Source organism: Myotis brandtii, unplaced genomic scaffold (genome assembly GCF_000412655.1).
Source record: "Myotis brandtii unplaced genomic scaffold, ASM41265v1 scaffold17, whole genome shotgun sequence".
NCBI lineage: Eukaryota > Metazoa > Chordata > Mammalia > Chiroptera > Vespertilionidae > Myotis > Myotis brandtii.
This window is the reverse complement of record NW_005356259.1, coordinates 6,385,832-6,410,530: the sequence shown is the minus strand read 5'-3', so window position 1 is coordinate 6,410,530 and position 24,699 is coordinate 6,385,832. Positions and strand designations below refer to the sequence as shown.

Below are 24,699 nucleotides of genomic sequence, written 5' to 3'. Positions count from 1 at the left end.
CGTGGAGAACTGCACAGACTTCCTAACAGTCTGACTTTACGTAAAGGAAGCCCGAGCCGCCTCATTTCCTCTCACTTTAACCTGGAGTCTCTCCAGGATGTCCCTTCTTCAGTCACACAAACAGACGCCCTTCTAAAGGACAGAACACGTCTACATTCCCAGTAACCCCACCTCAGAGGGCTCGAGAGAAAACACCCCACATTAGAAGCTATTGAATGGGAAACATAAGAAGAACAGAAATGCCACATATTTCAAATATAGAGATGGGCAGTGGTTAATTCTTCTATTACTTAAATGTTATTTTATGCCATGTTCTTACATTAATCACAAAGCTTAACATGACAGTAGCCCGATGGTTATTTTATGGACTTGTATTCTCTCAGTCCTTGGGGACATTTCTGTAATAGAAGAAAACAATATGATCCCATATTAACTGCTGGCAGTGAAGTGAGATAACCTTTTTCTAACAGGCACAACATTTTAAAAAGCAGGAAAAAAAGTATCTATCAGTGTGATCTCTACAACTCACCTCTAATCCACTGCAAATAAAACAGAGTCTGGGGAAGCAGAAAAATATTACATTTTTAAAGGCCTTGAACTTCCCCAGTGAACAGGAGATAAGAACAAGAGAAAGAGCTGTTTTAGCCTTGTGCACATATCAGCAATACTTGTGGAGAAGGATAGCAATTCAGAGAGTTAGTACTTACTTCTTGTCTGAATCATCTAGGTACCCTTCCCTCAGAAAGACATGTGTGCATTTGAGAATCACTTTTCCCTAAGCATAAAATAACAATCGTGCACATCACAGGTTGTTCCACATTTCCTTCAGTTATTCTACATAGACAACATGCTCCAATTTGGAAGACATATTTTCATAAATTTCTTAGTGCCTGTATAATCACCTGTATTTACGTTCCCAATAAAGGAAGGAATTAAAAATAAAAGATGCTTTTAATGTTCCTAAGACTCACTCAATGTTTCAGGTTCAATTATGAAAATCAATGCATCTTCACAGTGGATGTTATGAAACATCAAATCTTATGTGAATTGATTTTGCTGATTAAATGGGAAATGTCACTGTAAATCACACTGATATATTAGGCATTAAAGTGGGAGTTGAAGAGGAGTGAGAGAAAACGTGTCTCCTTGCTGTATCCTTCTTGAGTACCCTTCCTATTCTTACGATAAACTGAGAAGAGATATTTAATTGTTAAGGACAGATACTACACTTGATCTTAGCCAAAAAGCCAAGAGGCAATTCACCTGTTAGAATGGCTATTATCAACAAGACGACTTATAACAAGTGTTCGAGAGATTGTAGAGAAAAAGGAACCCTCATACACTGCTGGTGGGAATGTAAATTGGTACAGCCATTATGGTATGAAGGTTCCTTAAAAATAAGAAGAGAGTTACCACATGCCCCAACAATCCCTCCTCTGGGTATCTACTCAGCCACAAGAACAGATGAAATACTGCCATTTTCAACAACATGGTTGGATAATAAGAATATCATGCTAAGTGAAATAAGTCAGTTGGAAAAAATCAAGAACCATATGATTTTACTCATATGTGGGATATAAAACTGAAAGCAACAAATAAACAAACAAAAACTCAAAGACAAAGACAACAGTATGGTGATTACCAGAGGGAAAAGGGAGTGAGGAAGAGAAAAAAGGGTAAAGAGGGTTAAATATATGGTGATGGAAGAAAACTAGACTTTGAGTGGTGAACACACAAGGAATATACAGATGACATAGTATAAACCGTACACTTGAAACCTATATCATTTTATGAACCAATGTCACCCCAATAAATTCAATAAAATTTAAAAGAAAAAGTTACAGAAAATGGAGAACGGAGGCAAGAGAAAAGAACTATGAAATATATAATCAAAATGGCCCTAAAAGACTTTTTCTTGACGTTGTGTTGATCAAGAAGCACTCCCGATTCCATGAATGGGTAATTTAAGTTATATTCTGAAAATAGCATCAGGTTTCAGAGAAAGACCAGAACAGCTTTAACCATAGTCAGAATGCTGGGACATCCCTGAGCAAGTGGCTGCAACGCCATGTCTAGACACCATGCAGTGTCAACCAGCCCAGGGATCCTGGGCCTTAGCACAACCCATCCTCAAATCCACAAGCCAAATCAGCTCCAACTCAGCTGGGATACCCTCAGACCAGTGGATGTGAATCAGCGCACACCTAGAGGAATACATCTGCTCTGGGACTCTTAGAAAAATTCTGCGCAATTCCAAGAGATTGTCTCCTTGGGAGTAATTCTACTGGTTTTAGACCATTTAAACTCAAACATCTGCATGACTTCAAATGGGACTTTGGGGCTCAGTGAGAGTCTAGGGAAAACAGTAGAACATATGGAGAGGGTCAGGGCTGTGGGGCATACGCCCATGCCATTATTGATGGCTTATTATATACCTAGAACTCTGGTATCAAATCTTAGTCCTGCCCCTAATTAACTGTCTTTTTTAAAAAAAATCTCACTGAGTCTCAGTTTATTCATCTATAAAATGGACTTAGGGTAGGAAATCATGTAATGGTATAATAATGATCACCAAAGATCCTCCTGATGATCAATATTTATAACCAGATCAAATTTGATCTTTTTGGCCGAAGTCAGAATGAGCCCATAATGAAGTGACTCCAAGGAAGTAGAGAAATATGAAACCCACAGAGTTTGATTTAATAAAAAAAATTAGCAAGATGAAGGCTGAAAAGATAGTGATACCATTTAAACAGATAAGTAAAAGATAATAAAAGTTTTAAAAATCAGGAATGACAGGGAAATCTAAATGAACTATAAATGAAAGCCTCTTATTTCATAATGACAAGTGTAATTGTATTTTTATAGAGTACCATGTACACTGTAATACTTTTTCATTGGTATTACCTTTAATGCTTCTATAACCACTGCTGGGTAGCTCAGTCCAACCATGTTTGATGTACGTCTATACATTCTGGCAAAGTCAGAAAAGGAGAAAATGCAATATTACATCTTACAAGTATTGACAAATAATGAGAAGTCATGTCATCTGGTGACCCAGGGCACCTAACATTTCTTTTGTAATCTTTTTCATAGTCACTCAAGTGGCCTAAGTGTAAAATTCAAAAGAAATTAACACAATCCCAAACATATGAACTGTTGGAAACAAAAAAGAATGAACCTGTGTGGCTCAAGTTGGAAATTATATTATTAGAATTCTGCCAGAAGAGAATTCTAGTACAACATAGAGAGTATGCAATGTAGAACTTTAACCTGGACAACAAGCTCCTATGAGTAAACCATTTAGAAGAGCTGTTCATTAGAACTGCTAAAAACAAGCAGGAAAACGTCCAGGGTGAACTGTGAAATTCTAAAACCTTTAATTGTACAATAAGGATTATAGGAAGAATAAACCCATTTTTATAATAAGGATTACAGGAAGAATAGATCGATTTCTGGAATCTATGTTCAGGGAAGGGAAGCAATGTAATTTCAAAGAACAAAATGGCTAACAGAATTGGAAAGTTCCAAGGGGAACTGGAGCCCTTTCAGTGAACTGCCCTCCTGGGTCAACAAGCTGTCCCTGACCTGTCCCAAATGCAGACATCCTCCACATGTGTCAAAGGATGTCCTTCTTTAAAAGTGGGAGACTGGACTCAACTCGGTTGATAAAAAGAATCTGAGTCAGAGGCAAAAGCTTGTCCTAATGGTGCTACGGAGAGGAAAGTCTCTCATTCAAGACTATCTGTTTGCACCCAGGATTTTCACTATTTATAAAGACACCAAAAGTACATCAAAGCAAATCTTCCATTTTTGGGGAACAGGTGTTCCTCATGCTGCTTTGGTTATCGAATGAATGACAGTTGTCTTTACCTCTCCACGAATATCCCAGCCTGCACTGCATGCACGATGCTCTTGAACCGCGGCTTCTCATCACTCCGCCTGAGCATCATCCCCATCTGCCGCGTGAAGGTGGAGGCCAGCCAGTCTCGGACCTCGGAAGGCACCGCATCTGACTGGATGTCACTGAGCTCATCCTCCGTATCCAGGAGTCGCCTGAACACAAGAAACACAACCGGACACAGACAAAACCTGAAGTGAGAGCTCTCTGTTCTGAACAGCTGCTCCTCTCCCCCATCTGCAGACGCAGGTGCAAAGGAACCAAATTAAATCAGCCACAAAAAAATACAGCACCTTTTAGGTAAGGTTTGTGAGAGCTCACCATTTGCCTTTCAGAAATGTCTTTTCTACAAGTTATGTTTCAGGATGGCTCTCTCTACCGGCCTGGATAAGGAAACTGAGTCAGAGAAAGTCACACAGAGTCCATCTCAGGCTCTGTGGGTCTCAGACCCACTGCACTCAGAGCACCCAGTATCCTGATTCCTAGGTTTGTGGAATTTGAATGGAATTTAAGCCTTCCATTTAACAATGCACAGGGAGGTTTATTTCATAGATGGGCCTTGTGGTATTGTTGGGGTTTTTTAATTGACGTTTAAAGACTTTGACATAGGCAACAATAATGTATCATAAACTTTCCAGCTGCTATGAGACTAGATCTTAATTGTTCCCATCACAAAAATATAATGATAATTATGTGACGTGATAGAGGTCTTAGCTAATGCTGCGGGTTAATCATACTGTGATATATAAATGTATCAAATCAACACATTGTACACTTTAAACTTACACAATGTTCTGTGCCAATTATATATCAATAAAAGTAATTTTTTAAAAAAGAAAAACTAATAGACTATAAAGTATTACTCAAACCCTAACAATGTCAACTGATATTCTCTGGTTTGATAGACCACCACAGAAATTTAGATGTTTAAATTCAAGCAAAATCCCCCAAATAAACAGTTCTGTATTTGAGCACAGACATTTAAGTCATCTGTCAGGTGGACTTAACTGATATTTTAAACTTGTTCATAGGTCAGACCACTAGAACAAAATATAAATATACTAAGTTACATCAAATTTAGAATTGTATTTTATACTTATATTAAGCCCTACTAAAAAGGAGTAAAAACTGGTGTTAATAAAAAGAATTTTTTTCTTTAAACACATCAGTTGGGGAAAGGGAATAAAGTGTGTATCATTTGGAGGGGGGCAAACTATGATATCAAATTTCCTTAAATTAGGAACCAACCATGTAACAAAAACTAAGCCACAAATTCTTAGATGACTGGGAAATCATCTAAGAATCATCTCAGATTGGAATTTGGCATAGAAATGTAAGGACGCACAAATACTGACAAAGGAGCCTATCTGAATTTTTAAAAGATTTCATATTCATCATTTCAACTTTTCTTTTCCAAAAGAAAAGCAATTTTATTGTTTTCAAATGCATTTAGTAATTGGAAGCACTTTAATACTTTTGGATAATTCAAGTGCAGAGTCAGCAAAGAAAAATCAATGGCATACTTATTGAAGGAGAAACACGGGGTGCTTAAGAGAACAAATGCTTCTCCATCACCCCCAGACCCTTCACGTACAGACAGATACTGTGAGCTAGAGTAGGACCATAACATTTAGACTGAACCTAACAATATGCAATAATCATAGTAGAAGCCTACATTTGATAGAAAATCTTACCCGATTTTTACAATGACCTTTCCCCCTATTACATGGTCTCACTCCAGTGTCATAATGGCTGGATGAGATAAGTTCTATCAAACGCTCCTTTTGATAGATGAGGAGGTACAGAGAAAATGTGAGCTCAAATTTACACCATTTGCTTGTGGAAACTAAAGCTCCAAGACCGGTCATTTGAATGCTACCCTGTACATGCCATGGGGGACAATTCAGAAGTGCCATTTAATGGAAAAGTCACCATCAGTGCACTAACTTCTTGTCATTTTTAGCTTACCTGGTTTCATCGATGTATACAGACTCAAGCACTGTAGCTGCATATTCCAAATTCTTCTTAAGATCTACCACTGAAGCCTCCCCTCTCTCTAACTGTTTGACCAAAGAGCGTAACCTAAGGGAGGAAAAGACATAATTCAATTAGAATAAAGGAAACAAAGAATGATCCTACAATTACAGTGACACATTTTAGAGTCATTCAATATTTTTATTTATTCCAATATATTGTAAAGGAAGATATTAATCTAATAATGGAGCTGGCCAGTATATCTCAAGGAGCAAGTTATAAAATAAATGCACACATTTTTATGAAGCAAGAATAAAAACGTTCTCATCTACCAGGCACTGACCACCCCCAACACTTTCCAGCTACCTTTTATGTTTAAGAGTTCCCTACATTATCAATGGTTTTGCAGCTTCTCTGATTTTAATTTTTGTTGCCCTAACTGGATGCAGTAAAGCATGACCAGCAACATCATCATCAGGTTGAGATTCTGCTATGTTGACAGTACTTTGTTCACAGGGACTGTGGAGAATAGCAGCCTCCTGGCCCACGGGTCTTCCAAGACAGCCAAGCAGGTCTAAATCGCCAGAATAATCTTAGAGGGCTACAAAGGTAGCCATGAAGGCAAAATAGCTCACTGGACAGGAAGGATGCCTCTAGGAGCACATAAATACCCTAGTTGAAAAACAAACAGGAGGATGGGTGATCAACCTAGGAACTGAGGACAAGACCTTCCCCGCTGCTAGTCAAGACTTCCAGAGGGTATAAGAGAAATGATAAAGCATGCTCTCCTCAGAGAAGGACTTAGTATGTAGAGCTATAAAATGCCAACAGATGATCAAAGTCCAGTAACTAGGAATACTAAATACCACAGAGATTAGGAGATAGGACAACACTTCAGACAGACAAACAGAAAAAAAACACACACACAAAAAAAACAAAACAGAAACTTTGAGGACACTTCACAACATATTGGCTACGCAATTCCAGACAAGTTATTATTATATTTTTTAATCCTCATCCAAGGATATGTTTTGATTGATTTGACAGAGAGAGAAAGAGAAAGAAAGAGAGAGAGGTATTATTTGCCTCCCGTAAATACCCCAACTGGGGATCAAACCCACAACGTAGGTATGTGCCCTGACTGAGAATCAAACCCGCAACCTTTGGTGTATGGGACAACTCTCTAACCAACTGAGCCATCCAGCCAGGGTAGGCAAGTTATTTAATTTCTATGAGAGTCAGCTATAAAATGGAGATTCAACCAACAAATCTCCTAGATTGCTATAAACGTTAAATCAAATTGATATTAATATAGTCACATCAACCATGTGACCCACTGTCGGTTTTTCCCCATCTTTATTGAGATGTAATTTACATATCACATTGTGTAAGTTTAAGGTGTACAACATGATGATTTAATACATGTATAGATTGGAAAATGATTACCACAATATAGTTAGTTAACACATCCATCACCTCACACAGTTACAATTTTTTTGTGATGAGAATATTTAAGATTTACTGTCTTAGCAACTTTCACATATATAATACGCAAAACTAATACTTGCTAACTAGTCATCATGCTGTACATTAGATCCTCAGAACTTATTCGTCTCATAACTAGAACTGTGTGCTCTTTGACCAACATCACATTTACTGGTTGTTTTTCATAAAAGGCAATTGTTATCATTACCATCATTGCCATTATTTGGTGACCTCGATCATCATAGGCAACCAGATGAGAAATACTGTAGCAGGACACTTAAGATTACCATCAAGTCTCCATTTCCCAAGGCTAAGCCCACCTTCCTGACTTCAAAATCCTCTGACTTGTATTCACAAGAAAGAAGACTTAGACTTCTTGGCAATATGTAAACTACTCCCCTGTAGATCCACATGAAAATGATCAGCAATAAAAAAAGAAGGAAAAAGTCTGGATCAACCTCAAAATGTAAGCAAGGGGTCATCCATACAAAAGAAATTCCCGGGAATGTCAATGATGTAAAACACAGAGAAAGTTCACTTGAATCACCATCTGACTGTGAATCTCTAACATGCAAAGGGAAAGATGCAAAGCACATCCACAGAGGCCTCTACCCGCTGGGAGGTGAGGTTGGCGGTGGCTCCCATTAGCAGCCTTAGGAAGTGCTCTGGGTTTCAGAGGCAGCGTAGGACAGGTTGTTGGCACGGAAGGGCTTGTAGTCACTCACACACCGTAGACAGCCCGCCTGCCAAAGGATTGCAGACTGCGGCGGCCAGCCCTGAGAGCTGCTCCAAAAAAGGAATGGAAGCTCTTTAGCAATAGCATTCCTGGCTATGTCTGCCTCTCATTTTCACTCTCACCTCCAAGAGCCCCACTGCCCTCCAGGTTGTTTGGACTGGCAACTGGCAAAATAAAACAAGGGTAAATTTAAACTTTTCTATTTCTCCCTTCATTTGGGGCTTCAGGTTCCTGCCAGGAATGTCCATGAATCACTAATAGGACCCATCTCAATTCTCAAAACCTAAGGGCAAAGGACAAAGCATTAAAAAATGAAAATGGAAGGCTAATAGGAGTAAGAACCAGATGGTCCTATCTGCTGGCAATAGGGCTTCCATAATAGCAAATATAAACAGCTTTAATCAAGGAATTTTTCCTAGACTGAAGAAACACCTTGATAAACAGATGAAAAGAGATCAAATACGACCAGGAAAAAGATAAATGAAAACATCTAACGTATGCCGTTCTAATTTTTTAATTCAAAGAATAAAGAAAAGAACTTGAAAATCTTCGAGAAAATAAAATACATTACTTACAAGTAATGAAAATTCAAGCTGGCCACAGACTCCTATTCTGCCAAATATCAGAAAGCAATTTAACAACAATAGCAAGTTTTGAAAATAGTATGGTATAATTCAGGATATCTATGTCTATATTTCATAGAATTGCCATGTATATGTGAACCCATCAAGTGTATTCTCAGGTGTGGACAAACTCAAGCTTTCATCATTAAAATGCTTTCCAGAAAACAAAGACGTTAAGGCATTCTCTATGCCAGAGGTCTATCCTCTTTCAAAGGGGATAGATTCATGGCTCTCCAATTAAATGGACTGTGGATTCACAACATAGATTTAACCTAACCACCCTTTACAAAATAGACAGTTTAAAAGATTAAAAAGAAGTGGCACATGGCATATAATGCTAATTATACAAGGACAAGTTCGAGTGAAAATGACTGACACTTCTTTTCCTAAGACAAGTTCCTATTCCTACTATATATGCTCCTATGTCACTCTTTTTATTATGAGTTGAAACCATTAAAAATATTTACTGTTTGTAAACACCACATATTTGAGACAGCAGGAACCAAAGCATCCTCCGTCAAATTCTCACTTCACTTGTATTTCATAAAAGTGCTTTGAACTTAGATTGCTACCACCCGAGTGGAGGGGATAGCCAAAGGGAAGCCCTGTGGAACCAGAGTCGATTCCCAGGGCCAGGGCATGACCCCAGGCTAACACACCTGCCACATGCTGGGCACCTAGACATGCCCAGGAGTACTCAGGTACACACACACACACACACACACACACACACACACAGGAATGAGGGGGTCAGGCACCAGTGTCATTCATTTCTGAAGGAGCCGCTTCAAATCCTGACCCTTTACTCTATTTCAGCGGTTCTCAACCTGTGGGTCGCGACCCCTTTGGTGGTCGAACGACCCTTTCACAGGGGTCACCTAAGACCATCCTGCATATCAGATATTTACATTATGATTCATAAGAGTAGCAACATTACAGTTATGAAGTAGCAATGAAAATAATTTTATGGTTGGGTCACAACATGAGGAACTGAAAGGGCCAAAAGGTTGAGAACCACTGCTCTATTTGATAAATTTAAAGGGCCAGAAGGTTGAGAACCACTGCTCTATTTGATAGGACAAAGGATGCTATGTAAAAACAAATCACAGTCAAACACTGTATAATTAAAATGATCACGAGCCTTAGCCAGTTTGGCTCAGTGGATAGAGCGTTGGCCTACAGACTGAAGAGTCCCAGGTTTGATTCCGGTCAGGGGCACATGCCTGGGTTGCAGGCTTGATCCCCAGTAGGGGGTGTGCAGGAGGCAGCCAATCCATGATCCTCTCTCATCACTGATGTTTCTCTCTCTCTCTCCCTCTCCTTCCTCTCTGAAATCAATAAAAATATATTAAAAATAAAATAAATAAAATGATCATGAACATTAACAGCCCCCACTCCTGGGAAAGCACAACATTGGGGACATCATCAAGTCATGAAGAGCCTCATATCTCTTGTGATCCGGCCGCCAGAACCCTAGGGAAAGCGTCACTGTGAACCCCTCAACATTTCAGATCAGAAGCCCTGAAATCATCTGCCCCAGAGAGTCCCCCACTTTGTGCCACAGTGAGCAGAAATCAGCCACGGGGGGTTCCCCTGATGTGGTCACCAGTAGAGCCACACCTTGGGCTCAGCCACATGTATGTATCCAGTGTGCAGCTCTGACCCGACAGGAAGCTGGAAACACTTCGCCGGTGGCTTCAACTATCCCAGAGAAGAAATGACACAGAATAAAGTACCTTTGGATGCGTAAATGGTACCAAAAATTCAAGTCTACTCCCATCCTTCTAGCTTATGAGATGAGCAGAAGATTCTACCAACACCCTGGCAGGCAGTGAAGGGAGCCTTGGACAACACCCAGACAACATTCACCTCTCTTTAGTCAAGGACAACTAAACAGGAAACAAAAAAATCTGTGAAAAGACTCAGCAATACGGATGCAGAGAACAGAGCACTCAAAATGTAGACAAAGACACACTTTTGAAAAGGAAATTCACCAAAAGAAACAAAAATAAATTTTAGGGAGCATCTGTCTGCTTTGTGTTCAATTAAATTCAAGAAAGCAGATCTGTGAAACAAAGGTGGAAGCTGAAATCATAATGTAATAAAAAGTGAACATATTGAGAAAGACGAAATGAAAAAGAAAAAAATTATGGCAATACAAAAACTATATAAACTTTTTGAAAAAAGTAAATGGTGTCCGGCCCATGTGGCTCAGTTGGCTGAGCATTGTCCCATGCACCAAGAGGTCACTGGTCCGAATCCCTGTCAGGGCTCATGCCTGGCTTTGGGGCTTGATCCCCAGTGGGGGGATAGGGTGCAGGAGGCAGCCGATCAATGATTCTCTCTCATCATTGATGTTGCTATCTCTCGCTCCCTCGCCCTTCCTCTCTCTGAAATTAATAAAAACATATTTCAAAAGTATTTTTTGAAAAGGCCAATGTCCCCAGGGACAGGTGACATGGTAAGCTGGAGTCCATGCATCTAGTTTTTTAATACCACTCACAAAGATTTTTGGTCTGCACACCTAAAGGAAGGGGAAAGTGAGAAAGGGAAGGGAGAGAAAAGAAGAGACACAACAATAACAGTAAAGTTTCTCTTCTGAGTGAATGCTCAGAGTTTCCAGCACTCCATCCATTGCTGTCACCGAGGCTGCCAAGTGATAGTTTCAGTAGAGACGGGCAACACCATTTTAGGAATAGCTTATGCTTTCCAGCCTTGGCAGGATGCCTTCCTGTTCATCTAATGTGTCATTTCATTGTGGAGGAGCCATCGCACCTTCGCATGAGTCTTCCATTTCCCCAAATAACCTCTGTGCTTTCCACGTGCTTCTTTGCTCCAAGGCAGACAATGAAAGGTTGCATCACTTCAGTTCTCTGAGCCCTAAGTCTAGCACAAGTCCTTCAGCTCCCTCGATCCCATGCCAGTGTTTGGGACGCATAAAAGTGTTGGAAGAGAGGAACGAAATGAGAAAAGGCCTCAATTCTGTATTTTGAAATTTGAAAGGCTGTTGGAGTAGAAGAACGTCTTCCCTGCCACCATCCCCCAAAGATCATTTCTAGGACCAATGGAGTTGACTTATTCTTTGCTCCAAGGCAGACAATGAAAGGTTGCATCACTTCAGTTCTCTGAGCCCTAAGTCTAGCACAAGCCCTGCAGCTCCCTCGATCCCATGCCAGTGTTTGGGACGCATAAAAGTGCTGGAAGAGGAATGAAATGAGAAAAGGCCTCAACTCTGTATTTTGAAATTTGAAAGGCTGTTGGAGTAGAACGTCTTCCCTGCCACCATCCCACAAAGATCATTTCTAGGACCAAGGGAGTTGACTTGATTAGGAAGCAACTTTTGGACTCAACTTCACAACTTCGAAAACCTTACAATGGACTAAGCACTGTTCCGACCCAAACGAGGTCTTGATAACCCTGCAACACTATGCCTTGAGAACATATATATTTGCCGAGTTTTAGACACCACGAGAATGAAATCATCAGAGAAGCACAAGCAAAAATAAACTGGGACAAAAAACCAGGAAGCATACTTTCTGCATCTGTCGCTTCTGCCCAAGGTTGTTCCCTCTGAGGATGGATGAGCCGCTCGTCAAATGGCCATGTGGCGAAGGACGGCTATTGTCTCCCACAGGCTTTTGTTCAGTTTGAAAGAATATGAGAGGGAACTGGGTCCTTCAGAGCACTTCCCTCACATCCCAATGAATCACGCGTCCTAAAAACTCATTTGAATAAAAAATCACCCTTGCAGTTCCTCATATCCGTGGATTTGTAAGCCAAAGGCATCTCCTTGTACTTTTCATACACCTGTTTCCTTCATGTCACTCCCATCCCCTGCCACTTACCTAAATGCCATAGAAAGCAAATTAAAACAACTCCCCCAACTGCAGTGCCCAAAGGGACGTTCAGGCTTGTGCTTTAATGTCACCCGTGACGCCATCTGAGTATTTTCCTGGTGATTTGTCGGTTTCTATAATCTAGATGGCTGCACTTGAGACCCTCATTCAACATTTACCGGTGCTTTCTGTGTAGAGGTACTGTGGCAGGCTCTTGAAATACAAAGGGGGGAATTGCAGTGTCTTCCCTCCATGAGGAAAGACAGACAGCCAGTCCACACCTGCCGTGCAGCACAGCAAGCGTGATGGCGGAGGTGGGACAAGGGTGCTCAGGAAGCACAGAGGAGAGGAATCTCCAAACAGCAAGGCCCTTTCTAGAGAAGGTGACATCAGAGCTGTCTTGAGGCCAGATAGGCATCAGCCAGGAAAGCAGGATGGGAGGGAGAAATGGTGGACTGTGCACTGAGAAAGCAGGCTGAAGACTGTGATCCATCCAGAAAACTCCATGGATGGCTGGAACTTGGGGCTATGTGAAGAGATACAACTTCAGAAGACGGCAGGAGCCACACCCTGGTGGGCTTGGCATGCCAAGCTAAAGAAATGTAATTTCTCCTGAAGTAACGGGGAGGCCCTGGAAAGTTATTAAATGGGGCAAGGGGGTGGCATAATAAGATTTGCATTTTAGAAACACCAACCTAGCAGCGGAGTAGAGGAATGCAGGCACTTAGTGAGGGGGACATTCTATATGTTTTGTTACAAATAGGTTTGTCTGATACCTGAACAGTGCAGCACAAATATTATGTCTCATGTGTTAATAGGCTGTTGCATGAATTTGGTGGTAGTATGGATCATTGCTTTCAGTAATTTCTGGGAAAGGACTTGTTTTGGGCACGTGGTTTCCTGATTTAGTGGCCTTTAAACCGAAACAGGAACACCAACAAAAATAATGACTGGCAAGAAGAGCCTAGTTATACAACTTGTACCTTTTGTGAATGCCATAAATAAAAGAAAAATGTGCTTCTATGATACCCAAGTACACAACCTTAAGGCAGCTGTACAAATAGATTTAAATAAATTATCGGGCTGTAATTAATTTTTCACTTAAGAAAAAAATATAAGATTCATATGTACATTTTATATACCTTTCATATAAATTAATAACCAGTTAAAAATGAATAAGATTGCCCTAACCAGTTTGGCTCACTGGATAGAGTGTCAGCCTGTGGACTGAAGGGTCCCAGGTTTGATTCCAGTCAAGGGCATGTACCTTGGTTGCAGGCACATCCCCAGTAGGGGGTGTGCAGGAGGCAGCTGATCGATGTTTCTTTCTCATTGTTGTTTCTAACTCTCTATCCCTCTCCCTTCCTCTCTGTAAAAAATCAATAAAATTTTTTAAAAAATTAGTAAGATTATTAAAGATTTTAAACAAAATCATTAACAAAATTGGTGCAATTGAACATGTTCTGAACACTTCACCCAGTTGCACAGTACAACATTCTCTTCAAGTGTACCAGTGACAGCAAAATTGGCCACATGCTGGGTCATAGCAAGAAGTCTCAACAAATTTCAAATAATTGAAATCATACAGATAATGTTCTCTGACAACAGTGAAACTCAACTTGAAATTAACAATAAAAATGACTAGAAATATTCTAAATGTTTGGAAATTTAGAAATATACTTCTAAATAATGTTGGGTCAAAATTAAATTAGAAAATAATTTTAAATGTTAATGAAAATGTGCTATATCAAAACTTGTGGCATGCAGGTAAAGCAGTGCTTAGAGGGAAATGTATAGCCTTAAATAAATATATTAGAAAAGGAGAACATCTGAAAATATGTTATTTCATTAACTATCTCAAGAAATTTAAAAAGAACATGTTAATCTAAAGAAAGTAAAAGACAGCAAAAAAATAAACACAAAAACAAAACTTAACTAAGTAGAAAACAAACTTATAACAGAAATAATCAATAAAGCCTAAATCTGGGTCTTTGAAAAACTTAATAAAATATGCGCCCCCCCCAAAAAAAAAGAGAGAGAGAATACTACTACACATCCAACAGACATTCAAAAAAGTAATGAAAGAATATCATAAATAATTTTCTACAGATATAGCCCTTCCCTCACTAGATCCAACTGGTATATGTAAGGATGTACATAAATACTTTAATATTAATACATGCACAACATAAGTAGGCAAAAAAATCTGCCACAAGGAAAAATTAAACAGCAAATAGACACTGCTTTTTAATTACTTGCTTCTACATGTGATTGTTCCATTCCATTAGCATGGACCTGTTCAAGGGTATCACTACATGCTCTCTTGGTTGCTGTGGATTTTCTGGTAAATAGTTGCATTCCTTTTGTTTTCATGAAGCTAGGCCATGGAGCAAGCCTGCATATTCAGTCTTCTCTTAGCTTCTGTTCTACACGGTAAATTTCCTTTCAGGGTGCGTGTTTGTGGGTGTGAGCGTGAGTGAGTGTGCGCATGCATGCCTACTCATGGACTGTGAACCCTAACCAGAAAGTACTGTTTGGTGCCAAAAATAAAAAAAGCCTTCTATTTGTATGGTATTCTAGGAGTCATTATGACCCAGGGTTAGAGTTTCCATTCACTGTGAGTTTATAATACTGATTTTATTCCTGTGGAGATCTTGTAGTACTATAACACAGTGATTTAGAAAGGTGTCTCTTCTGCACCCCCAATCATTCTTGATCTTATTAAAAAAAACGTTTCTTAAGAGCCAGTTTATCCCTCACTTGTTTTTACCACCACTCACTCACACATTTTAAAAAAGGAAATGGTGTCCCCCCAAAAGTGCAAGATTGACCATTATTCTAGGAAAACACCATCTCTCTGAACTGTGACTCTAGGTGGGCAGAGCTTATTGGGAAAGCATGCTAATGGAAGAACCCACTTTATTGGCTAAAGTTCTTTAAGAAAAAGGAAATAAAAACAATGGAAAAGAAAACCCAGAGCATCATCAGAGCATCATTCAGAATCTACCACAGGCCATGCTGGGGCTGTGAGGTGCAGGGGAAGCGGGGGATGGGGGACAGGGGAGAGGGTAGAGTTGAAATCCTGCCAGGCTGCCAAAAAGGTAAGTTCCAGAAGCCAGTTTTCATTTGCAGCTATTCATGTGGAAAGAATCACCATCACTTTTCTCTGCAGATAAACATGTCACTTCAAAAACATCTGTTTCAATACAGCAAAGAAATGAAAACCAAAAACATCTTTGAATGGGAGTAATGAGAAAAGGAAGATGAGCAGAAATGAGAAGAAAGTTTGCAGGAAGATTCAGGGAGATTGAAACCACTCACAGACACGACTCCCTACATCTTAAGGGCCCACTCAGCCCCATAGCCCCCTCAATTTTCTTCCCTGACTTAATCAGAATTGCATGGCATTGGTAGGATTATCCAGATGCTAAAGCTCACGCACCCAGCAAAAACACAGGAATTCTACCATACTAGAAACATAGTATGTCTTAGCAAGATTACCTTTTTCCTGCACTTTTTTCTTTTATAATAACAGAGATAAAATTAACTCATAGATAAAAACCTGCATAGAATGGCTAACAAGGTGCTGAATAGCACAGTGCCCTTCCTAAAGACTGATTCCAGAAGAATTATAAAATAAAACAACAAAACTCAAAGAAAACGGGAAACTCTTAGAGCGACTTGCTTTGAATGTGTGAGGACAGTGCCGTGCATGTCCTTGGTCTAGGACAGACCCGGGAGGAAATGGTAGGACAGGGCGTGTTACAGTCCACTATTGTTTCCCTCCCTCGGCCACCTCCAGAGGCACAGTGGCTGCTCCCTGCCTCTGGTCACTCACAGCTCTGAGAGCCCAGAGATCCCAGAGAGTTAATTCAGGGTGATTTGTCCCACCCTGTGGCTCCACTAAGTTCGACATAGGATTCCAAGATGGCCCCAGAAGGAAAAAGAATGTGGAAGGGCCTGTGTGGGAGGTTTTCACCGGGCTGGACCTGGAATGCATCACCCCTGTCGCACTGTCCGGAACCTAGTCACAGGACCACCTGTCCAAGAGAGAAGCTGGAGGTGCAGTCCCGTGTATCCCTGGAGGATGAGGAAGGGGGGTTGCTGAAGAGCCAGCCAATCTTGCCACAGCTACAAAACTGAAACCATGTCATCTATACTTTTTTCTTTTAAGTCTTTGGTTTCTACCCTGTTGAGAACATCCAATGAATATTGCATATGAAAGTGGCTTGCTAACTTTATAATCCTATTATGTGAGAGACATGATTATCCTGATTATGACATAACCTCTCAAACCTTGAGATAAAAATGAGGTAGTTCTCAAGGGAATTATCCTGAGTGAATAAAACCAATCCCAAGAGGTTACATACTATACTATCCCACTTGTGTAACATTTTTGAAACGACAGAACTGTGAAATAAAGAACAGACTCGTGGCTGCCAGGGGTTAGACGGAGAGGAGAGTGGGACAAAGACAGGTGTGAAAAAGTGACCCACGATGATGACAGCATTCTGTACCTTGGCAGTGGTAACAGATGCACAAACCTACATACATGGTCAAATTGCACAGAACTAAACATATGCACACATACATGCACAATAAAACGGGGAACATCTGAAGAAGACAGATGGATTATGTTCATGTCTACATCCTGGCTATACTATTGTTTTGCAAGATATTTGCATTGGGGAAAACTGACTAAAGGATTACTAATGGGAATCTCTTTGTATTTTTTCTTACAACAATGTGAACCTACAATTATCTCAAAATAAAAGGTTTAATTAAAAAGAAAAGGACACAGCCCTTCAGCTCAGTGGAATATTGATGAGGACAGGCTGCTCTTAAGTCGTCCTTACCTGGCTGGTTGTGTAAGGGCCTCTCTGTTCATGGGGCTACTTAGTGTTTATCTCCCAGGTCCTTCTGCTCGGCAGGAAGGAAGAAGAGAGAAAGGTTCACCGGAGGGCTGTTAACTGTATCTGATGGCTTTGGAGATGATCCAACAAGGCTTACAACCAGTGATGTCGGGGACTTGGTGAGAACCAGAGAAAGACTCGAGGTTACTCCATGCTGGAGGTTGTCAGCATCAACGGAAGAAACTGAGATGCCAGCAAGTGGTCATCACACTAACAAGATGAGGGAAGAAGAACCTGGTGACTTTACCAAAGGGCCACCGATTCTACCTCTACTGGCCAGGACCCCTTGGGACCTCTGAGATCTGAGGCTCTTTCCCTCCTGCATATTCACCGCCCCTTTTCAGTTCATCCTCTGAAGTCTGTTTCATTTCCAGGTAATTTCAGGATGGCAGGCTGGCCACGAAGTGTTTATAAGGAAGGAAATTCAAAGCAAGGCATGAGGCTGATGGAGGGGGTAAGTAAGTAGGGGTGTGAAAGAACCTGTCCTGGTGATTCCTTGTACTGTGTGGTGCTTTCCAATCACACAGGAAAACAATTTACATATTATTAACATTTAAAGTTTGTTTTCAACATAATTACCATTCAATTTCCTTCCCACTGCAAATAGTTTTGTAATAGCTCTGGGATGGGGGGTGGGGGGGGAGGGTGTGGACCTGTAGTACGTCATCATTCATTGTCTGTCTACTCGAGCTCATTCTAATAGCTGAAGGTGTCAAAAGCCAAAGCTTTTCCTTTTTTGCCACATATTAATAGAACAAGACGAGTTGAAAGATTTTTTTTTATTCAAGTGTTACCATCTCATTCTCCAGCGCTGCTTCCCTCTCTTTGTGGGTGAGGACTGGGACTTGTCTCACTGTTCCTTCTATTAAAATAAGCTGCCCCTGCCCTCTGTGGTTAGAAACACAAGCTGGATATAGCTCAAGTAGCTAAACAAGGTAAAAGTGAATACAGGAACATAACTATTTAGGAACAAAACTTGTCCCCTGTTAGCTATTCTCCATCAGAATTCACAAGGAGAGTTGACTTACAAAGGCATTAGCACTAATCCTGCCGAATACTGATGGATCAATATGAATAAAGCACTCCACTGCCCCACGTTGATTAGTCCTCACGGTTGACGATGGTAATGTTTGTGGTTTAAAATTGTAACTGGTGCTGTGGAGTTTTCCCCTCGTGAGCAGTATAAGCCTCCACTATTTTAAGACTTACTCATTTAGCATTTTTCAAACCACCTAAATATCAGTACATCCGCTGAAAGATTGTTTTTTTAATGGCACTTCAACCTACGTGGTGTCATAATGTGTTCTATTATTGCATGTAAAGAGAAGAAGTTTTTTCAGAAGAGATTTGTTGAGCTTCAGTTTCTAGCTCGGGGACTGGAAAGAGGAAGAAACAATTCTGTTCAATGATTCTCTATTAAAGGGCAAAGAGACGTCGAGGGAATCATGAAATGTTCAGCACTTGTGTTGACTCTGGAATGGCCATGGGATTCGTGAAACTTGAGGAGGGGATGGTGTGTTCACACCTGTGCTATCGAGGGTTGGAGAGAGGGAGTTTGCCGTTCTCCCTACCAGACCACAAACAACTGAGGCTCAGCGATGTCCCTCACCTGGCATCGCAACAGAGGGGACACCTGCCCTGTCCACAGCCTGGCACAGCCATAGGCCACGCGGAGCAGGTGTGACCCCTGATTGGGGGTCTCCCCGCAGAGGAGATGTAGCTGAGCTTGCCCAGCGTTGCCGTGAAGAACCACATGAGCACCTTCACTAGCTCTGGGACTGGCCTTACAATGTACAGTCAGAATGTGGCTCAGTGAGCAGCCCGAGCCACTGTGTGCAGTGGCTCTGGGCCGTTGACCATGGCTTGCAGTGGCCGAGGTGCAGATTTCTGCCTTCCCCCAGGACTAGAATGTTTTACTGCCTGGAGTTTGGGGAGCCATGGAGTGCTGCCACCAGCCCTGCTCCCCTGACTGTAGATGCCTCCGAGGCAAGGGATCCGGAAAACCTGAGATGAAATGACGACTATAAATTTTTTTATTTTTTTGGTTAATCCTCACCCAAGGATATTTTTCCATTGATTTTTAGGGAGAGTAGAAGACGGGGAGAGACAGAGAGAAACGTTGATGTGAGAGAAACACATCGATTGGTTGCCTCCTGCACATGCCCCGACCAGGGCCCGAGCCAGGGAGGAGCCTGCAACCAACGTATGTGCCCTTGACCGGAATCAAACCCAGGACCCTTTGGTCCGCAGGCTGACACTCTACCTACTGAGCCAAACCAGCTAGAGCTACGACGACTGTAGATTTAAAACAAGATCGTTTTATGCACTGAAAGTGTTCTATTGTGTATTGAGATATAAATAACCGGTTTGGCTCAGTGGATAGAGCACCGGCCTGCGGACTGAAGGGTCCCAGGTTTGATTCCAGTCAAGGGCATGTACCTTGGTTGCGGGCACAACCCCAGTGGGGGGTGTGCAGGAGGCAGCTGATCGATGTTTCTCTCTCATCGATGTTTCTCACTCTCTATTCCTCTCCCTTCCTCTCTGTAAAAAAATCAATAAAATATATTTTTAAAAAAGATATAAAGGTAAGGAGCAAAACACATGTAAGATCTTACATTTGTGAAAATACTAAACCAACACGCGACCATCCCTGAACCCAGCTTCCTATCTCATCAACATTTCCTCCACTCTGGCATTCTCTCTTTTCCAATTTCTGATCTCACAAGTTCAATAGGAGGTGATGTCAGATACACGGATGTGTTTCATTTTTACCTCTGCAATGATGAAAGAATATATTTTTTAAATTCTTTCCCTTTGTCTTTAAATATGATTTTTCTCTAATATTTTTCTTTCTCTCTCTGAACACTCTCTGATGACCAGTTAACAGAGCTGACCAGGAAAAACAGGCATATCATTATTATTGCCAATTCTCAAAGGCACTGTCCCGTGTTTGAAGTATTGGTCCTAATGAACCACCAGACTCCGCGACCTATTAATTCCCCCACATTCACATGTTTAGAAGAATTTACAAGAGTTTCTGGGAAAGACTACAAATAACCCTACATGCAATAATTTTTTACTTCTTTCCTTCCCACTAGTCAGAAAACCAATAATAAGTTGTTTACCCACCATAGAACATCAACTAAAATGCTGGTGTGGAATTTCTCTCAGGTTTTATCAAACACGTTTCCTAACATTCCTCTATGTAACAGAGGATTTTTTTTTACTATCACACATGTTTAAATGTGAGATGAAAATAATATCTTTTAAAAATATCAGCAAATGGAATAAACATTTCACACAGATAAACACACTTGTATTGGCATTTCCCTTTGTAGGCCTCCACTAGAGTTTCTTAAATTTTAAAAACCTTTGCTTTATTTGTATTCCAAAAAGAATACTTGGTCATTGTACAACATTTATGAAATATCTATTAAAATAAGAGAAGCCCTGGCCAGTGTTGCTCAGTGGTTGGAGTATCAGCCCATGCACGGAAGGGTCACCGGTTCAATTCCTGGTCAGGGGCTCATACCTGGACTGTGGTTTGATCCCAGGCCCTGGTCGGGGCATGCGTGGGAGGCAACCAATCAATGTGTCTCTCTCACATCAATGTTTCTCTCTGCTTCTCTCTTCCCCCTCCATTCTCTCTAAAAAATAATGGAAAAAAATAACCTCAAGTGAGGATTAACAAAAAAATAAAATAAAAATAATTATGATAAAAATTATGACCCATAAATAGATTTGTTTAAATTATTTGTAACCTTCCCTACCCAAATTATTTAGTAGCATGCTTTTATACTAAAAAAATTATCCATATCTTCCAATGTTATTTAATTTTTTTCCAACATAGTTTTAATTATAGCATAGTTTTCAACTAAATATATATTATAATTTATTCAATCAGTCCATTAGTGTAGGATACTCAGGTTTTTTTCTAATTTTTGCTATTACGAACTGTATTTAAATGTTTCTTATAACTATATTTTTGTGCACTGTTTTTTCTTAGTAGGACAAAATTTAGAAGGCCAGTATCAGGATCAAAGTAAAGAAATATTTCTTAACTTTTTGACACCTATTGCTAAATTCTCCACTAAAAACTTGATAGCAATTTCTTCTTTTTCACCAGCAGAGCATGACCATGCCCACTGCTCCAGTTTGTCACAAAAACCTGTGAAAACTGTTTGAAGGCACTGGAAATGGATTTGCATAGATATGTATTTTGTCTTCTTTTTCTATGCCTCAGGTTTCCAATCAGAATTTTAAAAGTAGTGCAATAAACAGCTTGAGATGATCATCTTTAACAGGAATGGCTCCCTCCATCTCAACTACATTTTAACTGAAGGAAGTTATTTATGTTTCTAATATAAAACAGTAAAAAGTCATCTTCAACCCTCCCTGCTTCTCTGCCTGGCAAGTCGTGGCTACCATTCATTCAGTGTCGCCTGCGGCCAGACTGCCCTTAGCACAGCACTGCTGCCGGTTCTGGGCCTTCTCTAGAGCACAGGTGTCCCGTGTACACCCGTCAGCCTGGACCGCAGATACCAGTGCGTCAAAAAATGCCAGCTGCCCTAGCCAGTTTGGCTCAGTGGATAGAGCATCGGACTGGGGACTGAAGGGTCCAAGGTCAATTTCGGTCAAGCGCACATGCCCAGGTTGCGGGCTCAATTCCCAGTAGAGGGTGTGCAGGAGGCAGCCAATTGATGATTCTCTCTCATCATTACTGTTTCTCTCTCTCTCTCTCCCTTCCTCTCTAAAATCAATAAAAATATATATTTTTTTAAATGCCAGCTAATAGTATAAGGCCTGGAAGATCCTTCCATGTCCAGGTATTAACAGAGGTGTTTTTAAAAAATCACAGATTTTATGTCATGTATGAAAAAGGTGTTGGGTCCAAGAGGAGGTAAAGAAACAGTAAAAGAAGAAGAAAAGATGGGAGTTGGGGGAGGACAGAGGCAGGGAAGAAAGGAGTGATGAAAATAATATGTAAACCTTTGGAATGAGCATATCTGTGTTTTCCTCAATAAGTGGAAGGAAGCAGATCAACCTATTACCTATTTCACTTTGCCCAAAGGCTTCCTAGATTAAGGTGACTCTGGAATGTGTTCCCCATCACTTCTCATCCTCAGACGGGGGCTCTCGAGGGGGGCGATTTTGTTCCCCATGGGAAATTAAGCAATGTCTGAAGACATTCTGGTTTTAGCAGGAAGGTGTTACTGGAATCTAGTATATTAGAGGCCAGGGAGGCAGCTAAACATCCAATAATGCACCGGACAGCCCCGCACAACAAAGGATTACTGGCTTAAAATGTCAGTAATGCCAAGAAACCTTGTTGCAAGGAACCTGAAGCTTTAGGAACTAATAATTCTTAGGAAACCCTAATGAAATTATGTGTGGATTGTTTTTAGTTCAAATTATTTAAAATATATTTAGAAGTCAAATGGATTAAAATAGATCTCAATGGGAGACTCAAACACTTCACTATATGGGCTACTACTCTGAATTTGCTCTTAGAACATGAAATTTGTAAGCAAAATAATTTATGGTGGAAAAAATCTACTAGTATATACGATTGAAGAAATTTCTCTTACATGTAGGGTCCTATGACAATTGTTAATATTGCAGATTCTGCAGATTCTCCTGAGTGGAAATATCACAACACTCAAGTGTTTTTTTTTTTAAAAAAATCTAAATCCAGTGTGTCCAGACATATAAATATGAAGCAAGCAGGTTTTCTGTATACTTATTCTCCTACTGGTCACTGCTAAGTATTCCTTCAACTCACTACTGAAATGGCAAAAACTGGTATTTTTTTCCAACATTCACTGACTTTCCATCACTCCTCTGAGAAAGAACCAACTCAATAAAGACCTCATTAAAACTCTCATCTCAATCGAAGTGAGTAAAATTAATACGTTAGCAGTAAATTATGCATCCTCAATGGTTCATGCCCGTAACTAATTAACTTTAAATGGCTTATGGAAATCGTTTGGATGCTTTGTCAGTTACTCATATTGGTTGATGAGATGATTTTATCATCATAAACTAGGAACACCTTAAACAGTAGTTCAATGTAGCCCCAATTATCATTCAATTGAAAATTTGGTAAACTATGCTAAGACTTTTTTATTTCATTATTTTACATACTGGATGAACATACTTACTGCAGGCTAGATACCATTTAGACACTGTGTAACAACAGAGGAGTCATTGGTCTCATATGGCTCACAACCTAATAGTACAAGCTCATTACAGATATCAAATGATTGCTTCCATTGAATTTAATAAACATTTAAAGACTACCCATGTGCTGTACATTATTCTAGACCCAAAGAAACAAAAGCAAATAGATCACAAATTGACAATATTCTACTTCGTTTCAGACATACAAATAAGAGAGAACATCTCTATTCTTACAGATCAGCTATGTATTATCACAATAATATATTACATAGTCAGATATCAACAGACCTGAACTCTGTTATCTTGAATTCCTGGAAAAAAATTGAATTAAGTTAAAATGTTATACCATCTATTTTAGAAAAATTTTAGAGAGAAAATTGTCTATTTGAAAATATTAGGCTTCTTCTTGCAAAATCATGCTATGCAAATATTTGTAATAAATTCCTTCTACACTTTAGAGCCAGAACACAATTTGCCACTTCAGCTGGACTATGGGAACTATATAACTTAATATTTACAAATTGTTGTCTCTTTTTAAAGTCATTGTGGTTGAAATTTCCTGTATAGTACTACTAGAGGCCCAGTGCACAGATTCGTGCACCGGTGGGATCCCTCGGCGTGCCCTGCAGGGATCAGCCGAAACCGACAGTCCAACACAGCCTGCCACTCCTGCCTGCCGCTCCTGCTCATCCCAGCCCTGCTGCTCCTGCCACTCCATAGGCTCACTGCCGCTCCACTGCAGTCTCCATGCTGCAGCGGCCAGCCATGAGCCCTGCGCCAGTCAGTCAGCTGAGCAGCGTTCCTACTGTGGGAGCGCACTGGCCACCAGAGGGCAGCTCCTGCATTGAGCATCTGCCCCCTGGTGGTCAGTGTGCACCATAGCAACTGGTCAACTGGTCGAACAGCTTTTATATATATACTAGAGGCCCGGTGCACACAAATTTGTGCACTCAGGGGGGAGAGGGGGTCTCTCAGCCCGGCCTGTGCCCTCTCGCAGTCTGGGACTGCTCGGGAGATAATGACCTGCTGGCTTAGGCCTGCTCCCGGGTGG

At 40.6% G+C, this 24,699-nt stretch overlaps 1 protein-coding gene across 8 annotated transcripts in view; it reads right to left on the bottom strand.

Annotated features, from left to right (window-relative positions):
• PDE1C (phosphodiesterase 1C, calmodulin-dependent 70kDa) overlaps positions 1 to 24,699 on the bottom strand; it is a 342,910-nt gene that overhangs the window by 82,688 nt on the left and 235,523 nt on the right. For all 8 annotated transcript variants that reach the window (XM_005862929.2, XM_005862930.2, XM_005862932.2 and 5 more), the window contains 3 exons: positions 5,870 to 5,983; positions 3,874 to 4,056; positions 2,908 to 2,974 (listed from right to left, as the gene is read on the bottom strand). In XM_005862929.2, the coding sequence (XP_005862991.2) occupies positions 2,908 to 2,974; positions 3,874 to 4,056; positions 5,870 to 5,983 (364 nt within the window). The remainder of the gene's footprint in view (positions 1 to 2,907; positions 2,975 to 3,873; positions 4,057 to 5,869; positions 5,984 to 24,699) is intronic.